Source organism: Papio anubis, chromosome 1, assembly GCF_008728515.1.
Source record: "Papio anubis isolate 15944 chromosome 1, Panubis1.0, whole genome shotgun sequence".
NCBI lineage: Eukaryota > Metazoa > Chordata > Mammalia > Primates > Cercopithecidae > Papio > Papio anubis.
The window spans coordinates 22,896,782-22,922,418 of NC_044976.1; the positions used below are offsets into that span (position 1 = coordinate 22,896,782).

Sequence of the window (25,637 nt, forward strand, 5' to 3'; positions counted from 1 at the left end):
GGGCATGTTTGTGTCATTCTCTTATATCTTGCATTCGTTTTATAACCTTTGAATGTAGACAATATTTAATAAAGTTAATTACACTTAAAATAAGTGCACGACCCAGCATGGTGGCTCATGCCTGTAATCCCAGCACTTTGGGAGGCTGAGGTGGATGGATCACTTGAGGTCAGGAGTTTAAGACCAGCCTGGCCAACATGGTGAAAACCCATCTCTACTAAAAATATAAAAATTAGCCAGGCATGGCGGCCAGCCCCTGTAATCCCAGCTACTTTGGAGGCTGAGGCAGGAAAATCACTTGAACCCGAGAGGTGGAGGTTGCAGTGAGCTGAGATCATGTTACTGCACTCCAGCCTGGATGACAGAATGAGACTCCATCTCAAAAAAATACATAAAGTAAGTGCAATTGCTAAATTACAGGATACCTGTTCTTGTATATGTGCAAGAAAAGTATACTCTTTTAGGAGAAAAGTTTAACTTACAATGTGTTCTTAATTACTTAGGTTTCATGAGTTAAATTTCCCCTTCTGTTAAAGATTTTTCTTTTTTTTCCCTCCCATTCCCTTTGCCTTGCTGCTCCTTAATTGTAGGAAAGATTTGAAGCACTCTTCACCATCTATGATGACCAAGTTACTTTTCAGCTGTTTAAAAGCTTTAGAAGAGTCAGAATAAATTTCAGCAAACCTGAAGCGGCAGCAAGAGCGCGAATAGAACTCCACGAAACAGACTTCAATGGGCAGAAGCTAAAGCTGTATTTTGCACAGGTACTTCACAGTGCAAAGAACACTGTTCTCTAAACTTGTTTTTCTCCATCCAAAAATAGTTTTAGTTCACCATTTTCTATATTATTATAGCAGAGGTGTATAGAATGAACCATCTCAATCAGCAAATAATACAAAAATATTTTCCTTTTATTTTATAGATACATAATTTTATGTATTTATTAAGCACATTGACCTCCTAACTTTGTTTTGCTGAGACTAGCAGTTGAAGGAGTTGATTTTTCTGGCAGCTTTGATCAACTGGGATTCTGCGTGGGTTACGCCCTGACACCTAGTGTTAGGGAACTAACTTACCTCCTGTGCATCCAGAATGGCACACATGAAATAAGACATGAAATCCTTCGGAAAACTGAGAAAATGGTCTCTTAAATCATTTTCTGTGTTCCATAATTCATATGAGGAACCAGGGAGGTCACAGAACTGTACAAATCTTCGACTTTGAAATTGCAGAGGACCCTGTAGGGTACCAAGAATTGGCTACACTTAGTATATTCTAATCCTGCATTGGTGTGACTCTGAGAAACGGATTTCTTCTGAGAAGAATGGGCAAAATCAAGAGATTACTCATGTATCAAGTGCACTGTTTTATTTTCAAAAAAGCATTTTTTACAGTCTCCCTTTCAAATTAAAAAAAAAAAAAGGTTTCTTATCTTGCCTTCCGAGTAAAAACCTAAATGAAAAGATGTCTTGACATTTCTGGGTAGAGTCTCTTGAGATGGAGTACAAATAAGTCGATATAACCTAATGTCTTCTAAGATCGGAATTTAGTAGTTACTGTCGTTCATTTCTCTGTTCATCCACTTATTTATTTATTTGTTATTTTTATTTTTATTTTTTTATTTTTTGAGATGGAGTCTCACTGTCACCCAGGCTGGAATGCAGTGATGCAATCTCAGCTCACCACATCCTCCGCCTCCCGGGTTCAAGTGATTCTCCTGCTTCAGCCTCCCAAGTAGCTGGGACTACAGACATGTGCCACCACACTCGGCTAATTTTTGTATTTTCAGTAGAGATAGAGTTTCACCATGTTGGCCAGGCTGATCTCGAATTCCTGACCTCAGGTGATCCACTCGCCTCGGCCTCTCAAAGTGCTGGGATTACAGGTGTGAGCCACCACACCCAGCCCATCCATTTATTTTTTATTCAGTTAATATTTATGAAGCACCTACTATGTGTGGCCATGTGCTGTGCACTGAGTGGCCAGTGGTGAGCCAAACAGACCCAGTCCCACCCTCTTGGAGATTATAGACTGTTTAAGAGAAATTTTTAATTTTCTACACAAAGATGGAACAGTAAACATAAAGTTGAAAATGAAGAAAACATAGCCCAGTTTGCAAACTGGCTTTGAGCGTCTCGCTCCCCGCAGGTGCAGATGTCTGGTGAAGTGCGGGACAAGTCCTATCTCCTGCCGCCCCAGCCTGTCAAGCAGTTCCTCATCTCTCCTCCAGCCTCTCCCCCGGTGGGGTGGAAGCAGAGCGAAGATGCGATGCCTGTTATAAATTATGATTTACTCTGTGCTGTTTCCAAATTGGGACCAGGTAATAAACTTCTGTTTTTCCTCTTTTCTTCCCCAAGAAACTTTTATATTGACGATCGTATTCAGCAGTGTGCATTGTGGCAGTATGATTAGAGCAGAGGATAAAGTCAAACACACCTGGGTTCAAATTCCAGCTGTGGCATCTACTTGCTCTGTGATCTTGAGCAAGTTACGTAGCCTCCATTTTCTGAGCTTCTGCTTTTCCATCTATAAAGTAGGGAGAATCATATACACCATTCAGTGTGGTTATAAGTACTAAACGAGGGCCGGGCATGGTGGCTCACACCTGTAATCCTAGCACTTTGAGAGGGTAGGGCGGGCGGACTGCTTGAGGTCAGGAGTTCGAGACCAACCTGGCCAACATGGTGAAACCCCGTCTCTACTAAAATACAAAAAATTAGGCGTGGTGGCGTACACCTCTAGTCCCAGCTACTTGGGAGGTTGAAGCAGGAGAATTGCTTGAACCCGAGAGGCAGAGGTTGCAGTGAGCCGAGATCACACCACTGCACTGCAGCCTGGGCCATGAAGCAAGACTCTGTCTCCAAAAATAAAAATAAAAAATAAGTATTAAATGATGTACACATAATACTCAGTAAATGTAACTGCAATTTTTACTACTACAAATTTTGCTAGTACTTGATAGGCAGTTAGTGAATATTAGGTGCCTTCTCTCCCCAGCCCCACCAAGTATCAGGCAAACAACAACTGCTTTGACTACATTACAAGAATTGGTGGTGATATCATCTCATTCCTTCAATATTTTTGTCATTTCTGTTTCATTTCCTCTGTTCCTTCTCTTTCTCTACCTCTCTTCCTTTTAAAATCATATAAGAAACCGACGTGATGCTGGTTCAGACAGTTGTCCACCCAAGACAGAGGTTACGTCTCTTGAAGGGGAATAAAAGAGGCATGTTGAGGAAGAAGTGACTCAGTGCTGTTTTTAGATGTTAGAGCTGTATCTTAGATATCCAAGGTCCTATAATCAAGGGATTGCCTGTGCTGCCTGGATCCTTACAAGTATCTCCCAAAGGAAAACCGAAACTATTTTGAAGTTAAACAGATTGACTCAGCCGGGTGCGGTGGCTTACACCTGTAATCCCAGCACTTTGGGAGGCCAAAGCAGGCAGATCACTTGGGGTCAAGAGTTCGAGACCACCCTGGCCAACATGATAAAACCCCATCTCAACTAAAAATACAAAAATTAGCTGGGCGTGGTGGCTCACACCTGTAGTCCCAACTACTCCGGAGGCTGAGGCAGGAGAATCACTTGAACCGGGGCGGGAGCAGAGGTTGCAGTGAGCCGAGATCGTGCCACTGCACTCCTGCTTGGCCGACAGAGCGAGACTCCATCTCAAATAAATAAACAAGTTAATTAAACAGATTCACTCATATTATTCATAAAACAATAATTAGCATTTGCATTTTAACTCCCAAGACCTCAGTACTGAAACAACATTTTATACCAGCCTTAAAGTATCAAATCTCTAACACCAAAACAAGATAAAATACTCTGACATAGGACTTAAAGATTTAAACAACAAGAATCACCCATTAAAATAGGAGTAGAACAAAACGTTGCAAGAGACAAAAGAGTTCTTTTTGCTGGAAGTGATGCTTTTGTCATGGTTCTTATTTTGCTTTTACCTCCGCAGGAGAGAAATACGAACTTCACGCAGGAACGGAGTCGACGCCCAGCGTGGTGGTTCATGTCTGTGAAAGTGAAACTGAAGAGGAAGAAGAAACAAAAAACCCCAAACAGAAAATTGTCCAGACGAGGCGCCCCGACCCTCCGACCGCAGCGCTGAATGAGTCCCAGACCTTCGACTGCGCACTGTGAGGCGCTTGGTTGTGGTGCGAGGCGGCTGCCTTGGTGGGCTCCGGCCATGGCGATCTGTGCTCCGCGGCCGATGCGTTGCTGCTGACGGTGTAGCTGAGACTCTGCAGAATGAGGTGTAGGTCTGCTCACCACGCCTGTACTGCAGACACGGTCGTGTAGAGTAGCAGCTGATTTGACCTGTCCCAGATTTTAAGTGATATTCCAAATGGGACTTTACATTAAAGGAGAAGCCCCGGAGATGTGGCCACCCTTAACCATTTTTAAATAATAACATGAGGAAAACAGTTTCGCTCCCCTCCAGCCATGTAAGTCCTCCTGATGCCATGTCACATGAGACACCAAAAACTGCAACTCTAGTCGCAGCCAGTACAGTACCATTTTTATGAATTTAAAAATAGTCTTACAAAGAGAAAAATACAATGGGTATTTTTCTACTGGTATAAATAGCTTCTAATTAATAAATCGATCAAAGGTGGTTATTCAGTATACACGACATTTTTTGCAGGAAAAGAAACCTGAAATACAGAATAATTCGTAGAAATCATGGTTCTCAAGTATTTGTTTCATCAGCTTTGGGGAAGAAATGCCAAATCCACTTTGAGGATCAGTCTTACGACACAGATGTCCCCACGTGTTGCTCTTATCTGAAATTTGGGACAAAGCAATGCATAGGCCCTCATTCCTGATGTGGGGCCCTCCAGACATGGCTGCCCGGGAAGGAGGGCCACTTTAGAAGTGGGAGGTACCACCAGGAAGCTTGAATGATTAGGATTGCAGGTGGCTACTGCATTCTGCCGTTGGTGACCGTGTTCTAGCCTGTAGACCACCCAACTACCTTCATTCACCAACTTTTATCCTTCACCTTTTCCAGTATCGTGTTAACCACTAGTTCTTGAGTCTTTTGCTGTGATGTGTACGTTTATGTATGTCATTCATAGACTTTCAACTAGAAACGGTAATGATAATGTAAATTGTCCCTTTAACCATTTTTCAGCTGGCTTTGAAACAAAAGTCACACTTACTATTTTTCTATGAATTAGGGAATGAGGGGGAGATCATTCAGTTTTACTTTTCTTTTTGTTGAAATTTTGTACCCGGATTGCAATTGGCACTTTTCCTAAGACAGAATTGTTTCTCACTTATGTGTCAGAATGTATATTTGAACCTCCCTAAGAAGCAGCAGGATCTTTTTAACTCTTCTGGTCTGTTTAGACTTTGAAGTCCCTTCTGTAGAAAAGTCTCATAACTGAGAAGGCTTTGCTTTGGGCTGAGTGGGTCTGCTGGCCTCCACTCACTGTGCTGTTTCCTTTGTGTGGCACACTTGGGAAGCTCCGGGGCGTGTGAAGGAGCTGCAAACATGAGTGAGAACTAATGAACCAAGGCGGCTGCCGCCATGAAGGAACAAAACGCAGGCATTCAACCATGACGTCTGCACAGTGATACTAACATGTCATTGTGGTTTTGTTCTCACTTTGGTAAAATTTATTTCTGAGCACTAACTGTGTTGCACACCCCTAAGTTTTTTTTCTATATCTTCCTTGCCCTCAAATACTCTGAGATAATAAACTGTTCCATTTGTAGCCAACTACCGCAGCTAAGCCTCAATGTAAATTCAGTTGAAATTTGCAATTCCATCAGCAATTTGATGTATTGAATTCAAATCATCATTTGTCATTTTAACCGACAGCCACTTAATAAATTTACTTTGCAGTTCTGAACTCAGCATTGTGCCCATTTTTTGTTGCAAGATGGACCCTATATGTCAGGAGACATGTATTATCAACAATTGGGAATTTTTTGAATTTCCTTTTAGGTAATATTGATTCACTGTAATTTTCTAAGTGATCAAAACCCATGATATTTTGTTATTTGGCTTGGCTTTCATTCTCTGCCAATTAAAGAATATTCTATTCCTAACACATAAAACTTTTTACAGTCAAGCAGGGCAAATTAACCAATGCTTTTCTATCTTTTTTTTTTTTTTTAGAGCATTGAATAAATTGAAGAAAACTTTAAACCAAAATTAGAGAGTCATTTAAACTTTTCTGAATGGAAAACATTAATATCTTCATTTTTCTAGTATAATATAATAATAAAATTAATTTTTTTTTTAAAAAAAGCTACTAAGTACCCATCAACTTTTTCATATTGTGAAATGAACCAGGATCTTAACAGGTACTATCATCTCTGTCCTTTTTTGGCTGTATAATATCTAGTTCATGTAACAAATTTATGAGAGGTAAGTCTTGTGGTGTTTTTTTTCTTTTAATAAGATTTTCTGCAATTTTTTTGAAATGGAGTTATTACTTGGATTTAACCGATAGGCCAGGTGTGGTGGCTCACACCATAATCCCAGCACTTTGGGAGGCCGAGGTGGGTGGATCACCTGAGGTCAGGAGTTCGAGACCAGCCTGACCAACATGGTGAAACCCCGTCTCTACTAAAAAAATACAAAATTAGCCTGGCGTGGTGGCACATGCCTGTAATCCCAGCTACTTGAGAGGCTGAGGCAGGAGGATTGCTTGAACCTGGGAGATGGAGATTACGGTGAGCCGAGATCACGCCATTGCACTCCAGCCTGGGCAACAAGAGTGAAACTCCGTCTCAGACAAAAAAAAAAAGAAGAAGTATTTAACCCTGATAGCATAGTAGTAGCCATGTTTTCTTTAGAAACCATAACCTCTTCATGGGACTCAAACTATGTAGAAAATTGTGAGAAAAGATAATGGTGCTTTGTGTTGGGAAAAAAAATATTTGTGAAGGATTAGAAAACCGTAACACTGGCCGGGCGCAGTGGCTCAAGCCTGTAATTCCAGCACTTGGGGAAGCCGAGACGGGTAGATCACGAGGTCAGGAGATCCAGACCATCCTGGCTAACACGGTGAAACCCCGTCTCTACTAAAAAAAAAAAAAATACAAAAATCTAGCTGGGCAAGGTGGCGGGTGCCTGTAGTCCCAGCTACTCAGGAGGCTGAGGCAGGAGAATGGCGTGAACCCGGGAGGCGGAGCTTGCAGTGAGCTGAGATCGCGCCACTGCACTCTAGCCTGGGCGACAGAGCGAGACTCCGTCTCAAAAAAAAAAAGAAAACCGTAACACTTAACAAGGATAGTCACAGAACCTACACTGCATTGGCTCTTACGTTCTCCATTTTTGTAGCACATCCACCTGATGAAACCAAAGATAAATCCAAGTAAAAAGTGTACTAGTGAGCATCTCTGAGGTTTAAGGTACTAAGAGGCAGAAATGGATAAGAACAGTTCCATTGCCTTCGCGAACTAAAACTTGGCGGGAAAGCAAATTAGTCTTTTCACATTCTGCTTCTTCAGAATGTTATACTCAAAAACATATCAGTAATTAAGAGCCAAAGCAAAGCTTCAAGAAACTTTTAAGTTCAACATAAAGGTTTAAATAAAATATTTTTTATTTTTATTTATTTATTTATTTATTTTTGAGACAGAGTCTTGCTCTGTCGCCCAGGCTGGAGTGTAGCCGCGCGATCTCGGCTCACTGCAAGCTCCGCCTCCCGGGTTCACACCATCCTCCTGCCTCAGCCTCCGGAGCAGCTGGGACTACAGGCGCCTACCCCAACGCCCGGCTACTTTTTTGTATTTGTTTTTTTTGTTTTTTGGTTTTTGGTTTTAGTAGAGACGGGATTTCACTGTGTTAGCCAGGATGGTCTCAATCTCCTGACCTAGTGATCCGCCTGCCTCAGCCTCCCAAAGTGCTGGGATTACAGGCATGAGCCACCATGCCTGGCTCTAAATAAAATATTGTAGGCATTGATGGTGTGTTTGAATCAAACAGATACCAGGAGATAGAGGTGAAGTGCAGTACTTTTATTCTTTAAAAAGATAGTCTTTAGCCAGGTGCAGTGGTGTATGCCTGTAGTCTCAGCCATTTGAGAGGCTGAAATGAGAGGATCACTTGAGTTCAGGAGTTCAAGACCAGCCTGGGCAACATAGCAAGTCCCTGGCTCAAAAAAAAAAAACAACAAAGGTTTCCCATTCATATTAACTCCATCTTTTAAAAATGTCACGATTACAAAGTGAAAAGATTTGACTTTCTTAGAGGCTGAATCACAGAGGTGAAAGTGACCGTGGAAATCATGTACTCTATCCCCATGTTACATAGATTAGAAAAACTGAGGTTATGGCACTGACTTAGGCACCCCAACAAGGCAACCCAGGGACTCGAAATGGCAATCCCAACTCCTGGGCTAGGGCTTTTTCTACCTTTTTTTTTTTTGCATTGGCCTCTTAAAGAGGCAATGAATACTAATTCCTGTCATTAGAAAAAAAAAAAAAAAAGGCATGAAGTGGGAGGATTCTTTTTTCCCTGATGGGAAACAATGAATAAGAAAAATCTCATCGTCTGATGGAAGAGGTGACTTAGTAATTTTAGTGAATGAATTTGATGTCCCATGTTTTGTGGTTTTGTTACCATTGAACCATTGGGGTTGGAATCCGCCTAAATAATTTTATCTTGGTATCCAGCAGTTACATTGGCATTTTATATGGGCTTTCCCAGATTTTCCTATTAATGAAATGAGTAATAGTCGTACTGAAGAGGTAACTCTACTGAAGCAGAATGAGATCTAATGAGGTGGAAATAAAAGAGTTTGCAGTGGAATGATACTGTCACTCCGTGCTTGTAAAATTGAGTTCTATTCAAGACAGAACTGCTATGACTGACCTATTCAAGGCTTCGTTGTTTTTTTTTTTTTTTTTTTGAGACAGAGTCTCACTCTGTCGCCCAGGCTGGAGTGCAGTGGTGCGATCTCCACTCACTGCAAGCTCCGCCTCCCGGGTTCACGCCATTCTCCTGCCTCAGCCTCCCGTGTAGCTGGGACTACAGGTGCCCACCACCACGCCTGGCTAATTTTTGTATTTTTAGTAGAGACGGGGTTTCACCGTGTTAGCCAGGATGGTCTTGATCTCCTGACCTCGTGACCTGCCCGTCTCGGCCTCCCAAAGTGCTGGGATTATAGGCGTGAGCCACCGTGCCCGGCTGGCTTCATATTTTTATACAGACTATTTCACAGACCATAGATTTATTTTAAAAGGGAAAATCTCACACATAATTAAGCAATGGAAAATGTACTCAATCCCGTGGTGTGTCAGGCCCTCTGTCTACTGGGTTTCTCCCCTTTCTGCAGAGCTGTGGACCTCGTACGTACCAAACAGGTGAACTTGGTCCATCTTTCCTTCTTCCTTTGTTTACACATTTGCATTTATATCTTCCTGTACTAAAAGAAACAAATTATTTATAATTGGGATGACAATATAAAGGAACAAAAGATGGGGAAATAGTTGCTTCCTAGCTGGAGCAGTAAGTCCATCTTACAGAAACTCACTACTTAAAAAGTTTTAAAAGATTTATGAACCTTGTCCTACAATTCACCAAATACTTATTTGTCTTTTAAACTCCCCTTGGTGTATGGATCAGCCTGAACATCTTGGTCAGAATGCCATTGTTTAATTGTGAATCAGGGGAAAATGTTAATCATTTGGAGACTGTTTTCTTATTACCAAATGTACGATCGATAAGACAACTGAAAGCAACAACTGCTGGGTTCACTGACAAAGATTATAAAAATCATGTTCAAAGTAGAGTTTTTAACCGAGGTTAAGAACTAACCTGGGGCTGAGTCAGTGTCTCTACCCACTTCAATAACAGCATAAAGATCTTTCACTAAATTCCTTATGTGGTCCGTCTGGATGTAAACGTATATATTTCCTTTTGAAAACAGAATCATATCCTGCAGACTCTTGGCACCCCTGCAGAGCTTTGACCGAATGTTCACTCTCATCATAATGGAAGATTTCTATCTATGCAGATAATATAGGTTTTTAAATATTGTTTTCTGTTTAGTCCCCAATCTTCCTAACTCAAACTGGGGACTGAGGAGAGAGAAAGGTGGTTACCCTTGTTATCGTGCCATATTCTTCCTGCTGCTTTTCAACCCCATGTGAGTGTTGATTGACAGTTCTGCTATAATGTGTGTGCCCTTCAAGTTTCAGAAAACTTTCCCGATCATTTCACTTCAACCTTAATTGAACCCAAGAGTCAAAGTTACTATTTTCTCTGAACGTGTTTGTGATCTTCTGTTATATTTTGGAGCATGTTACCTTTATGGTACTATAAGCTGTAGTGCATACTGTTTGTATTGTAAACAACTGGTCAGTAATTTATGTACATGTATTCCACATTTTAGTGTGCGTGAAGTGGACAATCCATAGTTTGTAGTAGTTTATTTGTCAACTTTTAACTCCCCTATGATTTAAGGACATTTAAACATTCCTTGTCCTATCAAGGTGACAAAAGCAGAATGTAATTTTTTTTTTTTTTTTGGAAGCTTCGTGATTACCTGTAACAAGTTCTGTTTTAAAAACCTACGAATAAAGTTAGTAACTATTTTTAAATCAGTCCATTGAACTGAGTTTTTGTGTGTGTAGTATTTTCAATATGCCTCACTTATATTTAGCTAATAAGACAGAGAAGTGCAATATTGTGTTTGTTCCTTCCACAAGAGTCCTGTTGAACATTAATGCCGTGCAGTGCCAGAGTTCAAGGTTGTGAGTCACTGCTGACTGTGTAAATAACCACTGCAGTTTCAGCTCTTCCCTTTTACCCTGGTTTCCTCTTTGGTTAAAAACGATTTATTCCTGGTAAAGACTTACTTTTTGTCTTGGTTAAAAAAAAAAAATCTCCAAAATGTGGAACTATAAATGACAGTAGAGGTTATCTAGTGCAGTGGGATTTCGAATACTTATTTTTAAGCCATAGGACTCTGCTCTTTGTTCAAATGAAATCTTACACAAAGCCAATGTAAAATTGATCACAAAAAAGAAAGGTAAACAAAGGTGCTCCTTTTCAAGGGGCTGGGGGAGGAATGGGGACCTGAGTTCCAACCCCTGTGAGAGCTCAGCAGGACAGACCCAGACACACCCCTCTATTTCCCCTGCCTCCCTCTACTTCCTCCATTCCCACCCCACCCCCAACACACCTTTACAAGAAAGTGGCCCCAGAGGCGTTGCCAAATGCACACATCTGGATGGTCATGGACCTGGGACTAGAACCCACTTCTTGACATTCTTTATACCACACTCCACTACTTTGTTACACCACAATCTTTAATTTTGCTGGATAAATATGTTTGGATTCAAAGGTTCTTGATATTGTTTTGTTTTTGAGACAAGGTTGTCGCCTAGGCTGGAGTGCAGTGGCATGAACACAGTTCACTGCAGCCCCAACCTCCCACCTCAGTCTCCGAAGTAGCTAGGACTACAAGTGTGCACCACCACACCCAGCTAATTTTTGTATTTTCTGTGGAGACAGGGTTTCCCTATGTTGCCCAGGCTGGTCTCTTAACTCCTGATCTCAGGCAGTCCACCTGCCTCAGCCTCCCACAGTGCTGAGATTACAGGCATGAGCCACTGCAAAGTGGCCTTCTTTGTTTTTAAAAAACTAAAGTGGAGTCACTGGGGACATGTCCACTTTGATGTTTTTCCAAGCTGTGTTCTGTGGGGCTGCCTCCAGGGGGCGCCATGCTTCCAGGTTCCTGGAGCCTTGCACTCCTATTATTTGTTGTACCTAAACGTCCCAGCATCAGGTTTCACTTGAGCTAAGGATTCCTTGGCGAAAACAGAAAATTGGAAAACCACTGCAAATAACCAAGACAAAACACACACACACACACAATTTTTTTTTCTTTTCTTTTTTTGAGACCAAGTTTCACTCTGTTGCTCAGGCTGGAGTGCAGTGGTGCAATCTCACCTCACTGCGACCTCTGCCTCCCGGGTTCAAGCAATTCTCCTGCTTCAGCCTCTTGAGTGGCTGGGACTGCCGGCACACACCATCACGCCTGGCTAATTTTTGTATTTTTAGTAGAGACAAGTTTCACCATGTTGGCCAGGCTTGTCTCAAACTCCTGACCTCAGGTGATCCGTTCATCTCAGCCTCCCAAAGTGCTGGCATTACAGGCACGAGCCATCGCACCCGGCCAAAACACAAAATTTTTAATGCAGAATATGAAATACAAGAATCAAGATTTAAGTAATTTACCTAATAAACTGGCTTCAAGTTAAATGCATACAATGTATGTATCAGATGTATCAGAGTCCTATTATCACTGAGAAATATGTTTAAAGGGCAGGAGTGAGCAACCGCTATATTCCTGCCCTCAATGAACACGTTAAAATGTGGTTCTAATCTAGAAGAAGAAAAGATTAAAATTCTTATACACATAGGAAAGATCTCATCTTGCCAAGCTTCCCCGGGTCTTCTGAGACATAGAAAGTCTAAATATAAGTGATTTGTAGATTAGATATTTCTGTAAGGTATTTCAAAGTATGTTACTTGGGAAAAGTTTGTGGTCTGAAACATTTGGAAAAGTTAAATGCTGAAAGTTAAAAGTTAAAGACCTAAATCTAGAATGTAAAAATACTAAGTTAATAGAACAAATTGTGGGAGAATATCATTGTGACCTAGAGGCAGGGAGAGACTTCACAAAACTTTAAAAGCATAAGCTATAAGGTTAAAAATTATAATTGGTTACATCAAAATTAATTATTCATGTTCAATGAAGAATGCCATGAAAATGTTGACAATAGGGAGAAATATTTACAGTCCAGATGTTACCAGAAAGGGCCCTAATCCAGACCCCTACAGAGCGTTTTTAGATCTCATGCAAGAAAGAATTCGGAATGAGCCCACAGAGTAGAGTGAAAGCAAGTTTTTTGTTTTTGTTTTTGTTTTTTTTTTGAGACGGAGTTTTGCTCTTGTCGCCCAGGCTGGAGTGCAATGGCACGATCTCGGCTCACTGCAACCTCCGCCTCCTGGGTTCAAGCGATTCTCCTGCCTCAGCCTCCTGAGTAGCTAGGATTACAGGCATGCGCCACCACGCCCGGCTAATTTTGTATTTTCAGTAGAGACAGAGTTTCTCCATGTTGGTCAGGCTGGTCTCGAACTCCCGACCTCAGGTGATCCGCCCGCCTCGGCCTCCCAAAGTGCTGGGATTACAGGCGTGAACCACCATGCCCAGCCAAGTGAAAACAAGTTTATTAAGAAAGTAAAGGAATGGGCCGGGCATGGTGGCTCACACCTGTAATCCCAGCACTTCAGGAAGCTGAGGCAGGTGGATCATTTGAGGTCAGGAGTTCGAGACCAACCTGGCCAACATGCCAAAATCCCTTCTCTACTAAAAATACAAAAATTAGCCAGGCATGGTGGTGCACACCTATAGTCCCAGCAACTTGGGAGACTGAGACAGGAGAATTGCTTGAACCCAGGAGGCGGAGGTTGCAGTGAGCCAAGATTGTGCAACTGCACTCCAGCCTGGACAACAGAGTAAAACTCTGAGTGAAACTCTCCAACAACAGAGTGAAACGTCTTAAGGAAAAAAAAAAAAGAAAAGAAAGTAAAGGAATGAAAGAATAGATACTCCATAAGCAGAGTAGGGCTTTCCCAAAAGTACAAGGGGGAACGTGCCTGCCTAAGATACAATGCTTGTTTATATATAAGATAAAGCAAAAATCATGGCAGAGATGTGCTCTACTACAAAGGTTTGTGACAAAGAACTGTTAAATCTCTGTGTAACTGCTGTCTTCCACAAGCATCTATATTATTATCTTCAAAGCGAAACATATTCTTAAACTAAAAATGCTTTTGTTCTTAAGATATTGGGACATCAGGACATTTCCTGGGTCTATTATTTCCCAATAACATTAACATTATTAACTTGTTCCCTTAACTGTAAATATCCTGTGACTGAGGACACCTAACCTCCTAGGAATGCAGCCCAGTAGGTCTCAGTCTCATTTTACTGAGCTCCTATTCAAGATGGAGTCACCCTGGTTTGAACACCTCTGACACTAACACAGGGGAAATAACTATAAAATGCAAAGAGATTTTGCAAATTGACAAGGAAAAGCAGCCCAATAGAAAAATAGGCTAAAGGATATGAAAAGTAATTGACAAAAAAGGAAAACAATGAGCCTATGAAGAAACACTAAAACCCAGTAATCAGATGAAGCGCAAATTAAAATAACATGATGCCATTTATACCTATTGGAGTCTCAAAAATGTAAAAACAATGAATGCCAAGTATAGCCAGAAGGCGGGGATATAGGAAATCTGACATATAACTGGTGGAAGTACAGACTAGTTTAGTCATTCTGAAGAACAAACTGGCAGTCGTTGGTCATCTAAATAAGAACAAAATCTCTGACTCTGCAGTTCTGCTCCTGGAGATAGATGAGACAGACAGAGAGAGAGAGAGAGATGTCCCAAGAACATCCCAAAGGGATTCTCACACAGGGCCATAAAGAGGTATATCGAGGATGTTCACTGCACCATTATTTATGGAGACAAACTGGTGTTTGCAACTGGAAAATGAACACTATGGAGAACCATGCAGCAAGAGTAGCCATATACACAGCCACATGGATATATCTTGAAAACAGCTGAGTGCCAAAAGGAGTAAGATGTACCTAACATTCGCATTACCTGAAGTACCACCCACAGACAGTAATGCACTTTGCAAGAATACATACAAATAAAAAGATACACATTAAATATATACCTCCAAACATAAAAAGCATCTTGCACAGATCAAGGATTATGTGCCATGAATTGAGAAGTCTGATTTACTGTGAGACTTTATATCACCTTTTGATAGACTTTAAAGGGTTAGATTCTTTTTTACTACTTTACTTTACTACTTTACATTTTTACTTTACTACTTTACTACATTAATAGTAGATGAAGATTCTCTATTAAATGTACTCCCATATGGATGGAAAAAATATATACTGTATCATTCATTCTTCTCTGAGCTACAAATGAGGAGCTTTGTATGTGGTTTGACTCTAGATTCACCATTTCCTTTTGGTTCAAAGAAGTAATCAGGTTAATTCGCAGCCCGGTGCTATCTTTCTTCAATATCTTTTGAATAATTGAGATCTTTGATGGGAAATTATACAACCTTCTGTCCTGAGAGATTTGACCAGGCCCCTTCCTGCAAAGGAGGAAATTAAACCTAAAATGATTTCTCAGACATCACCTGAGTGAGCCCTGTGAATGAAAGGTCTTTTATGGACCAAATGGACTAGCCTCCTCTGACTTATTTCCTTGATAACTTCAGTTACTTGGCAGGCTATTTATTCTATCCCATCAGATATTTCTAACAACTGTTGGAAAGTCTAGAATGGAGATTTGTCTCCTTTGCAAATGAGAAGCAGCCCTTGAGCATCCTGCTAATCCTAGACACTGTATACTAATGAGTTCTATTGTGAAATGGCACAGAGCTGCCCTCCTGCTCAGTTCCTGTCTCCAGATGTCTCCAATGATACGAACTGAACACTTTAAGGTGCGTTTTCCTGGAGAGAAGTTAACTAGTGATCCATGCTAGAGACAAAGGAGACAGTTAAACTGCAGGTTTAATAAAAATCCATTAAGGGGTGTATTAGTTATCTATTGCTGCACAACATTTTATCCCAAAATTTAGCAGCCTAAAACAAGAAAACATGATCTCAGTTTCTGAGGATCAGGAATCTGGGAGTGGCTAAGCTGGACAGTGGTGGCTCAGGGTCTCTAAGAGGTTGCCATCAAGTCATCAACAAGGCTGTGACAGGGACAGGAGGCAGAGAAATTCTAGGCTGAAAAGGACAGGGACCCTGGCAAAGCTCCGCCCTCAAGCCTAGAACCATGGCCCAAAGTGAGAACATCTCTGTTTTCCCATTCAAATGTTGCTCTCTCCAAAACCACCCCTGGCCCACCCCACCCCCATCCTGTACCCATAAAAACCCCAGGCTCCACTGGCAGAGAGCAGAGAAGGGGAGAAGAGAAGCAGCAGCCAGATGTCAGAGAGAAGCAGCAGCCAGATGTCAGAGAGAAGCAGCTTGACTTCAGAGGGACGGCTTGCCAGTGGGACTTTGGAGAAAAGTCCGGTTGGAGATGGCCAGACTTCAGGGGAAGACCACCTTCCCGCTCCATCCCCTTTCCCGCTTTCCTTCCCTCTGAGAGCCACTTCCGCCAGCAATAAATCCCACACATTTACTATCCTTCAATTCGTTCATGTGACCTGATGTTTTTCTGGATGCCAGACAAGAGCTTGGGATACAGAAGGCTGTCACACTGACCCTCCGCCCTCGCTGGTGGAAAGCAACCACCTCATGCGAAAAGGCAGAGGGCCCACTGAGCTGTTTAACACTTAAGCCATCCATGAACGGCAAAAGCTAAGAGAGTGTTCATTGTAGCCCGGGCGCGGTGGCTCACGCCTGTAATCCCAGCACTCTGGGAGGCCGAGGCAGGCAGATCACGAGGTCAAGAGATCGAGACCATCCTGGCCAACATGGTGAAACCCCATCTCTACTAAAAATACAAAAATTAGCCGGGCATGGTGGCGTGCACTTGTAATCCCAGCTACTCAGGAGGCTGAGGTAGGAGAATTGCTTGAACCCGGGAGGCAGAGGTTGCAGTGAGGCAAGATCGCACCACTGCACTCCAGCCTGGTGACAGAGTGAGACTTCGTCTCAAAATAAATAAATAAATAAATAAATAAAGTTTTTAAAGAGTGTTCACTGTAGAACTCCTCTAGTCTCTTGGGGGGGTCACACGTACTCCCCTCTAGATGCTGCCATGGGAGTTTCACTCCTACTAGTGCCCAAAAGCACTTGCCCCGGCTCCTGCATCTGTTCTCCTGCGCTCCCCGTCCCACGAGGGGTTGAGAGCTGTGGGCTAAGTAAGCGAGGCACCCTTGTCGCAAGACTCACAAAGGGGTCAAGGGACATTTCCCGTTTCAGCTGGACAATCTGCTTCCCTACTCTCACAAGGCTGTTGGCAGGAGGCTTCAGTGCCTCTCCACAGGGGCCTCTCCAGAAGCCTGATCACAGGACATGGATGCTGGCTTCCCCTGAGCGAGTGATCAGAGAGACAGAAAGAGAGAGAGCCCAAGATGAAGTACTTTTTATAACCTAATCTCAGAAATGATGTACCGTCACTTCTGCCATATGGTATTGGTCATAGACCAACCTGGTACAGTGTAGTAGGAGAAAAAGGGGGCTAAAGTAGAGAGGAAAATGTGTAACTCTAAATGCTTACGTTAAGAGCTTAGAAGGACATAGGGTGAGGACTCTTTCTTCATCTCTCAGCTGTCTTTGTCTCTACCTCTCTTTGCATGTCCACCAAATTCCTTCTTACTGCAAAAAGGACGTCCCCTCACAGCATAGAACATGGTAGCCAACAACTCAGGTGGAAGGAGAGCTTCTTTCTATGATTCCGTACTGCAGTGGGATTCTCATTGGCCAGATTGGGTTGGTGCCCATCCCTGAGGCCAGATGGGCAAGTCTCTTACCCAAGAAAGGGAAATGAAAGCAGGGCAGACAAAAATAAAATAGCGATCACAGTGGACTTCAATCACAGTAAACTTCAATATCTCAAGGAACTTTATAAAGACCAAAAGGGGAGAGTATTTTATTCATTGGTAAATTAGTCCGAGTTTAGAGACCTAATAAGTAAGCATTGATTTTTATCTGGCCTTCATTTTTTTCACCACTCAATTCTGATTCCAGGCAAGATACGAGAAGTAAATTTTAAGCATGTTTGATAAATGTACCCAAAGTAAGTTCTGGTATAGAGAATTTCAGACAGAGAGCTTTTATGATATTTACCACAGAGCTTCCTTATAATCTTGATGTTGAATGTGAAACAAAACCATTATCCCAGTCTTTCATGTCATAATAAGAGACATATCATATATGCCAGTATACATAAAGAACAGTATTTTATCATTACTCTAAATTTTTAATAGGGTTAGCCACTTATATTTTGGTTTTGTGCCATTTCCCTATTTAAGCACCTCAAGATTCAAGAAAGGAAATAATTTCATAACATGTTTTTATTTAGATTTTCTGACTTTATAAATAAAAGATGCCAGGTGCAGTGACTCACACCTGTAATCCCAGCACTTTGGGAGGCTGAGATAGGCAAATCACCTGAGGTCAGAAGTTCGAGACCACTCTAGCCAACATGTTGAAACCCCCTCTCTACTAAAAATACAAAAACTAGCTGGGCGTAGTGGTAGTCACTTGTAATCCCAGCTACTCGGGAGGTTGAGACATGAGAATTGCTGGAACCCAGGAGGTAGAGGTTGCAGTGAGCCCAGATCATGCCATTGCACTCCAGCCTGGGTGACAGTGAGACTCTGTCACAAAAATAAAATAAAATAAAATAAAATAAAATAAAATAAAATAACTGGAAGGAATTCTGTGTTTAAAAATGTAGTTTTCACATTGTTTAGGAAATAGAAAACATACAGTGGAAATCTCACAGTGGATGGTAAAACACACGGAAGAATGTGGAACCTGGCACGATGGGGAGGAGAGAGGCCCGGTAAGGGAACAAACACGTAAGCAGAGACTGCAGCCTCTGTGACTCTTGCAGAGCCCAGCTCAGAGCCTTGCCCACTTAAGCTCTCAGGAAGTGTTTACTCAAATGAACTCACACGTGGCTAACTGAGCGAACACCTATATATCCCAGAAAAGGTAACTTCCGGTCCCCATAGAATAATTTTAATAAAACTCAATCCTACAGCTCAGGAAGAACAGGACAGTGGTTTTCCAAATGCCAGATATTTTTTCAGAAATTGTGTCTTCTTTTTTACAGTTGTGATCATTTGATCATTTGTTAGACAAACCTGATCAGAGTGGTTTTTTGTTTTTTTTTGAGACCGGGTCTTGCTCTGTCACCCAGGCTGGAGTGCAGTGGTGTAATCTCGGCTCACTGCAACCTCTGTCTCCCAGGTCCAAGTGATTCTCATGCTTCAGCCTTCCAAGTAGATGGGATTACAGGCATATGTCACCATGCCCAGCTAATCTTTGTATTTTTAGTAGAGATGGGGTTTCACCATGTTGGCCAGGCTGGTCTCAAACTCCTGGCCTCAAGTAATCCACCCACTCAGCTTCCAAAAGTGCTAGGATTACAGGTGTGAACCACTGCGCCTGGTCACGTGATCAGAGATTTTTAATTGCCAGAGATGGCCCATTAATCCTTTTGTCTTCTTTCTTTTCTCTTCCTCTCTCTCTCTTTCTCTCTTTCTCTCTCTTTCTCTCTTTCTCTCTTTCTCTCTTTCTCTCTTTCTCTCTTTCTTTCTTTCTTTCTTATCTTAAGCTAGCCTCAAAGTCCCCGCTGTTCTCCTGAAAGGAACTAAGGCGAGGAATCTACCTCCTAAGGCAAATGGCCAGAGCTGAGGACAGGATTGACTGTGTTTCCATTACATTGACATATTATCATCTTTCATAACTGGGATCCTTTTGGATCATTAACGGTAGCCATGAGGTAGAAGGTGGGACTAGACTCTGGAAGGGGACTGGGACACTGAACCAAACGGAGGAGTAGTTAAAATAAGGACAGGGCAGAAGCAGCTTTCCATGAGACGCACCCACCAGTGTTCCATGTCAGCTGACACAACATCCAGGAGTTACCTCCCCTTTCCATGGCAATGACCCAAAAACCCAGAAGTTAATACTCTTCTCCTAGAAATTTCTGCATAAACCATCCCTTATTCTGCATGCAATTAAAAGTCACTATAAATGGCCAGGTGCAGTGGCTCACACCTCTAATCCCAGCACTTTGGGTGCCAACCCTTGAGCAAGTCACTCCCTCTCTATGATCTTGGGCTCCTCAGTGGCTCCCAACCCTGGTCACACATTAGCAGCACCTGGGCACCTCATAAAAACCCATGACTGGTCTGGCCCCACTGCAGAGCCTCTAGCTCTATAGCTGTAAAGTGCAACCTTAGCAGGAGTTTTCCAAAGTCCCCAAGGGATTCTGAGGGACCACCAGGACTGAGACAGCCAGGGCTGGGGGATGTCCGAGGTCACCCAAACGTGGCTTCTCACTCCCTAGATCACCACATTTCCTGGGCCTTTAGAATTACTGTAAATGCTTTCATCTAACAAAATGTCCATCTACAATACTGTAATTAATCTTGATACTTGCACAAGAGTGTGTGCAAATATCAACAGTAATTACTCTTTGTGTGTGTGTGTGTGTTGTTGTTGTTGTTATTGTTTTTGAGACAGAGTCTCGCTCTGTCGCCCATGCTGGAGTGCGGTGGCGCAATCTCCGCTCACTGCAGCCTCCGCCTCCCAAGTTCAAGTGATTCTCCTGCCTCAGCCACCTGAACAGCTGGGATGACAGGCACCCGCCACCATGCCCGCCTAATTTTTGTATTTTTAGTAGAGATGGGGTTTCACTATGTTGCCTAGGCTGATCTCAAACTCCTGGGCTCAAGTGATCCGCCAGTCTCGACCTCCCTAAGTGCTGGGATTACAGGCATGAGCTATCAGGCCTGGCCTACTCTTTGAACTCATTCATGCTCCACGCCTTTTGGGGTAGGCAGATATCACTATCCCAGCTTCCTTTTATTTTTCTCCAGAGCACTTATTACTCTCCAACATGCCATATCATTGGCTTATTTATTTATTTTTTGAGACAGGGTCTCACTCTCTCACGCAGGCTGGAGGGCAGTGGCACAATCACAGGTCACTGCAGCCTCAAACTCCCAGGCTCAAGTGATCCTCCCACCTCAGCCTCCCGAGTAGCCAGTAGTACGGGTGTGTGTCACTACATCAGGCTAATTGTTGTATGTTTTGTAGAGGCAGGGTCTCTCCATGTTGCCCAGGCTGGTCTTGAACTCCTGGACTCAAGTGACCCACCCTCCTCGGCCTCCCAAAGTGCTGGGATTACAGGTGTGAGCCACGACGCCCAGCCTGGCTTCTTCATTTTTGTTGTTTTTCTCCCATCAGAATGCATGCTTCATCAGGGCAGGAATTGTCATCTCTTCTATTCATCGCTGGCACATAGCAGGCTGTTGGTAAATATTCACTGAATGAATGAATTATAGAAGAGGAAACTCATGCCCAGAGAGGCTAGGAGACCTGCCTGAAGTCACACAGCAAGTAAATGGAGTAGCCGTTAGATTGTGTCTTCTCTCGGTGTGTGTCTTTTCTGCTGTCACTCTGGGATTCCTAGGGTGACTGTGAGAGTAGGATAGACCAAGGAGGTACCAGGGGAGGAGGACTTAGCAGCTGAGATAGCCGCGAATGGGCTGACTGTCACCAGGAGAGCACAGGTTTCTTGTCAAGGCGAGGAGGAGTGGCTTCCGCTGATGGCAGAAGGACTTAAATTAATTTACAGCTTCCCATTTTCATTCTGAGAATAGAAATTTTTCCCTTGTAATTGCCAGCAAATAGTTTGTGCTAACACACAGTCCTAAAAATGTAGCATAAAAAAATGAGGAAGCTGTCAGGTTATTACCTGGGCTGGCTATTTAAAGGCAGACTCACGATTATCAGACTTACCGTGGAACTGGATGAGGCCTCAGAGACTAAGCCGTCCAACCTGTCATTTCACAGATGAGAAAACAGAGGCCCAGGGAGATCAGGTGGCTTGCAGGGAGATTAGACCCCTGACTCCGCGTCGTCACTCTATTTTCTCATCCTCTGTCACCAGATGCTCCTAGAGGTAAGATGGGAATTAGACCACATGCAGGACAGCAGCGCGTGGGAAGGGGCACTGGTCCTCCTCTGCACTTCACGTCCACCCAGCGCACGTCCATCTGGGAACAGCCACATGACACACTGCACTATGAGCCCTATAGGTCATTTAGAACCTTGGCCTGAGTCTTGTGGCCTTTGCTGCTCCTTCTACTCTCTACCCCCTTAATTGAGAGACAGGGAATTGTTTCAAAATCAATTGGCCTAGGTATCTTTGCCTCCTCTCTCTCTTTCTCCCTCTCTCTCTCTCTGTACTAGATTAAACAATGTGGACTTGGGTTTCTCTGGACTCATGATTCTCTGTGCTTCGTCTCCTCCCCTGAAATTGCATTCTAATCCCCATGACATTTGGCTGGTTTCCCCAGCAACCATCTCAAAAGCCATAAACAGCAGATTAAGGCTTTGAGGGGAGACATGAAAGACTGGACATGCCTGGCCAGGAGAAGAAAACACTGCCGCTCAAAGGCTAGTTTGTAGTTACATCTTCTGCTAATAAGAAAAGGAAGGATAACTGGTTGCCTCTGGGTATTTTCCATGTGGAAGTAGCCATTTTTTGTTATTTTAAAATCCCCCAGCACCTGAGACTCCCATATGGTAATATCCAAAACTGGAGTGGTTTGTTGGCTAATTGTTGCTTTTTTTTTTTTTTTTTAGATGGAGTCTCGCTCGCTCTTCACCCAGGTTGGAGGAGTACAGGGGCAGATCTCAGCTCACTGCATCCTCTGCCTCCTGGGTTCAAGTGATTCTCCTGCCTCAGCCTCCCGAGTAGCTGGGATCACAGGTGCACGCCACCACGCCCAGCTAATTTTTTTGTGTTTTTAGTAGAGACGGGGTTTTGCCATGTTGGCCAGGCTGGTCTCGAACTCCTGACCTCAGGTGATCCTCCCACCTTGGCCTCCCAAAGTGCTGGAATGTTGGGTAATTTTATAAGTAATTTTCATTGACTAATAAAACTGATTTATATATAAACATCATCTTTATTTTAAAAATGAAAAGTCACCACACTTTTTTTTTTACATTCCATTAAACTCCTTTCAAAATCTTCTTCTTCTTTTTTTTTCTTTTTTTGGAGAAAGAGTCTGGCTCTGTCACTCAGGCTGGAGTGCGCAGTGGTGCAATCTCATCTCACTGCAGTCTCTTACCTCCTAGGCCCAAGTGACCCTCCTACCTCAGCCTCCCAAGCAGCTGGGACTATAGCCATGCACCACCATGGCTGGCTAATTTTTAAAATTTGTTTTGTGGAGATGGGACCTTGCCATGTTGCCCAGGTTGGTCTCGAACTCCTGGACTCAAGTGATCCTCCTGCCTCAGCCTCCCAAAGTTCTGGGATTACAGGCGTGTGCCACCACCCCCAGCCTGTTGCTTGTCTTAATTGCAAGGGGAAACCCTCAATGGCTTTCCCCTATCCTTGGAATAAAATTCTTATCTGACCTGTAAGACCTCGCATCTGATCTCTGTCTGTCTCTAACCTCATTCTGTCCTCTCTCCCTGAAACCACCCCTGGCTTTAGTTGCCATACTGGCTTTAGGATCTTTTCACAAACCAACCTTCTGCTTCCCCCACCCTATCCCACCCTGCTCCCTTCTAGAGCACTCCCCGGCCCCAGCTCCAGCCTCTCCTCACCTGCCTGCCTGTCCTTTGGGTCTCAGCTCCCCGTCCTCCCCTGGCAGATGGGTTTTACCCTCTCCTCTGTTTCTGAGGGAGCCACTGCCCCCACCCGTAATAACCAATGACACCGTATTATTATTTCATTTAGAGCTTTTCAGACGGTCTCACTATTTTGTTACCATCTTTTGTGCTTGTGTCATCTGTCCCCGTACCCCAGCCCCTCTGGAAGGTGAGGTGTACAGGGCAGGGAGGGGCCACCACTGACTCTGTCCTACCTTGCAAAGTGCCTGGCCTGTAGTGAACACTCTGTAGCACTTAATGAGTGAATATGCTGAGCAATGAAGAGCCTTTTCATGCTTCTGCCTCCTGGGCTTGGCTGGTGTGTCTGACCCTGGTTATGGGAGGGCTGATGCAAGGAAGAGCTCCCTTCCCAAACCCCTTACTGTTTGTGCACAAACTCATTCTGACATGGCAGGTGTCCTGTGGCTTAGCCAGCCTGGATTAAGGGACAAAGCAGAAGGTGGGCTTGAGCCATAGATAACAGAAGGCTGAAGACCACCAAACCCCATGGAGAAGGACCTATCTGAGACACCAAGGTTCCCCTTCCCAGCTCCTGCCACTTGGCGTGATCATTCTCCCACTTACCTGGCACTTCACAAGCGTCATCACATTTCTAAGCCTCACCACAACCATACTGAATAACTTCTCTTCATTTTACAGAAAGACACAGTCTCAGAAACTACTCCCATCTTGAAAGTAGTAAGCAGTGGAGCCAGGATTTGAATCTGAGACTGTGCACTGGGGGCTCTTGCCCCCACAAACAAACCTGGAAAAGCTTCCAGAAACATCCTGAAGTGTCCCCCCCCCCACCACTGCCATTTACTATGGAACTCAGGCCTCAAGGCCAGAGCAGGCTCCCACTGGACTCCCCTCCTCACATTGTGGCCTCTCCCTGTAACCAGGTCTGCCTCCCCCACCACAGGGAAGCTCTTGAAGCCAGGGATTAGTGCCATGCTCCTTAAAGATCATACTCAAGTGTCTCAAGTCTTTGATGAGAAAGTAGAATTACAGAATTATACTCTCAATCAATATTCGTTAATACCGCCTTGTGGCTGGGCATGGTGGCTCATGCCTGTAATTCCAGTACTTTTGGAGGCCAAGGTGGGAGGATCACTAGAGCCCAGGAGTTAGAGGCTGCAGCGAGCCGAGATCACGCCACCGCACTCCAGCTGGGGCGAGAGAGCAAGACCCAGTCTCCATAAAATAAAATAGGTCCGGAGCAGTGGCTCATCCAGCACTTTGGAAGGCAAAGGCTGGTGGATCACTTGAGGTCAAGAGTTCAAGACCATCCTGGCCAACATGGTGAAACCCCATCCCTACCAAAAAAAATATATTAGCTGGGTGTGGTGGCATGTGCCTGTAATCCCAGCTACTCGGGAGGCTAAGGCAAGAGAATCACTTGAACTAGGAGGCAGAGGTTGCAGTGAGCCGAGATCGTGCCACCACACTCCAGCCTGGGCGACAAAGTGAGATCCTGTTTCAAAAATAAATAAATAAGTACTACCTTGGAGTTTCCTATAAAAATACGTGTTTTTTCCTATAAAAATCTTAGTTCTTAGCTGAGGAGAGTTTGAAAGCATCTCACAGGCACTGAGCGGCAAGCCAGTCGGCCCAGATCCAATCACTTTCTGGAAATCATTTGAAAACAGAACCGGGAAACCAGCCTCTACTCCTGATTCTGTCACTAACCTGCTATAAGACTTTGTGCTCACCTCTGCTTCCTGGGCCTCAGCTTCCCTGTTTCTGAAAGAAGAGATCCCCTCTCCGAGGTCTCTTCCCGCTTTCTATAAATATTGATTGAGAGCCTGCTGCCTGCCAGGGATATCGCCCTGGGCTCCTGGGATACAGCTGGAAGCCCAACAGCCTGGGGAGGAAGGAGCCTTTGATCCTACAGGGGCTGAGTTCTTGACACTTGCCGCTGCCAATCCCGGTCTAACGTTCTGTGGCTGTCTGAATCCCCACCTGCCCCCCACAGCCTTCAATCAGATTAGCGCCGTGCTCCTTTAAAGACCCTACTCAAAGTGCCTAGAGCTCACCTGGGTGTGTTTGTGAGGCCCCTTCCCTCTCCTTACTCCTCGGAGGAGGAGTCCCACCTGGAAGCCTCCTGCTGGATTTCTCTACTGGACTGAGTGCCCGTGAGTGCCAGAGCCAGTCCCAAAAAGGACCCAGGCGCGGGGACACCACGGGGAGGCGCCGCCACTCCAGTGTGCGGGACCCTGGCACCCCCGGCGCGGCCCCCGGGCTCCCCGGGATC

The 25,637-nt window shown here is 43.9% G+C and overlaps 1 protein-coding gene and 1 long non-coding RNA gene across 2 annotated transcripts; one reads left to right on the top strand and one right to left on the bottom strand.

Annotated features, from left to right (window-relative positions):
* The first annotated feature begins 339 nt into the window (after positions 1 to 339).
* LOC116274547 (calcipressin-3-like) lies at positions 340 to 5,874 on the top strand. The gene is made up of 3 exons (XM_031665447.1): positions 340 to 764; positions 2,149 to 2,320; positions 3,972 to 5,874. The coding sequence occupies exons 2-3, from the start codon at positions 2,155 to 2,157 to the stop codon at positions 4,154 to 4,156; spliced, it is 351 nt and encodes a 116-aa protein (XP_031521307.1). The 5' UTR covers positions 340 to 764; positions 2,149 to 2,154; the 3' UTR covers positions 4,157 to 5,874.
* LOC108585584 lies at positions 2,315 to 25,633 on the bottom strand. The gene is made up of 3 exons (XR_001902137.3): positions 25,420 to 25,633; positions 21,521 to 21,677; positions 2,315 to 2,526 (listed from the first exon to the last, which is right to left on the bottom strand). It is a non-coding gene; the product is annotated as an uncharacterized LOC108585584 (long non-coding RNA).
* Positions 25,634 to 25,637: the final 4 nt, after the last annotated feature.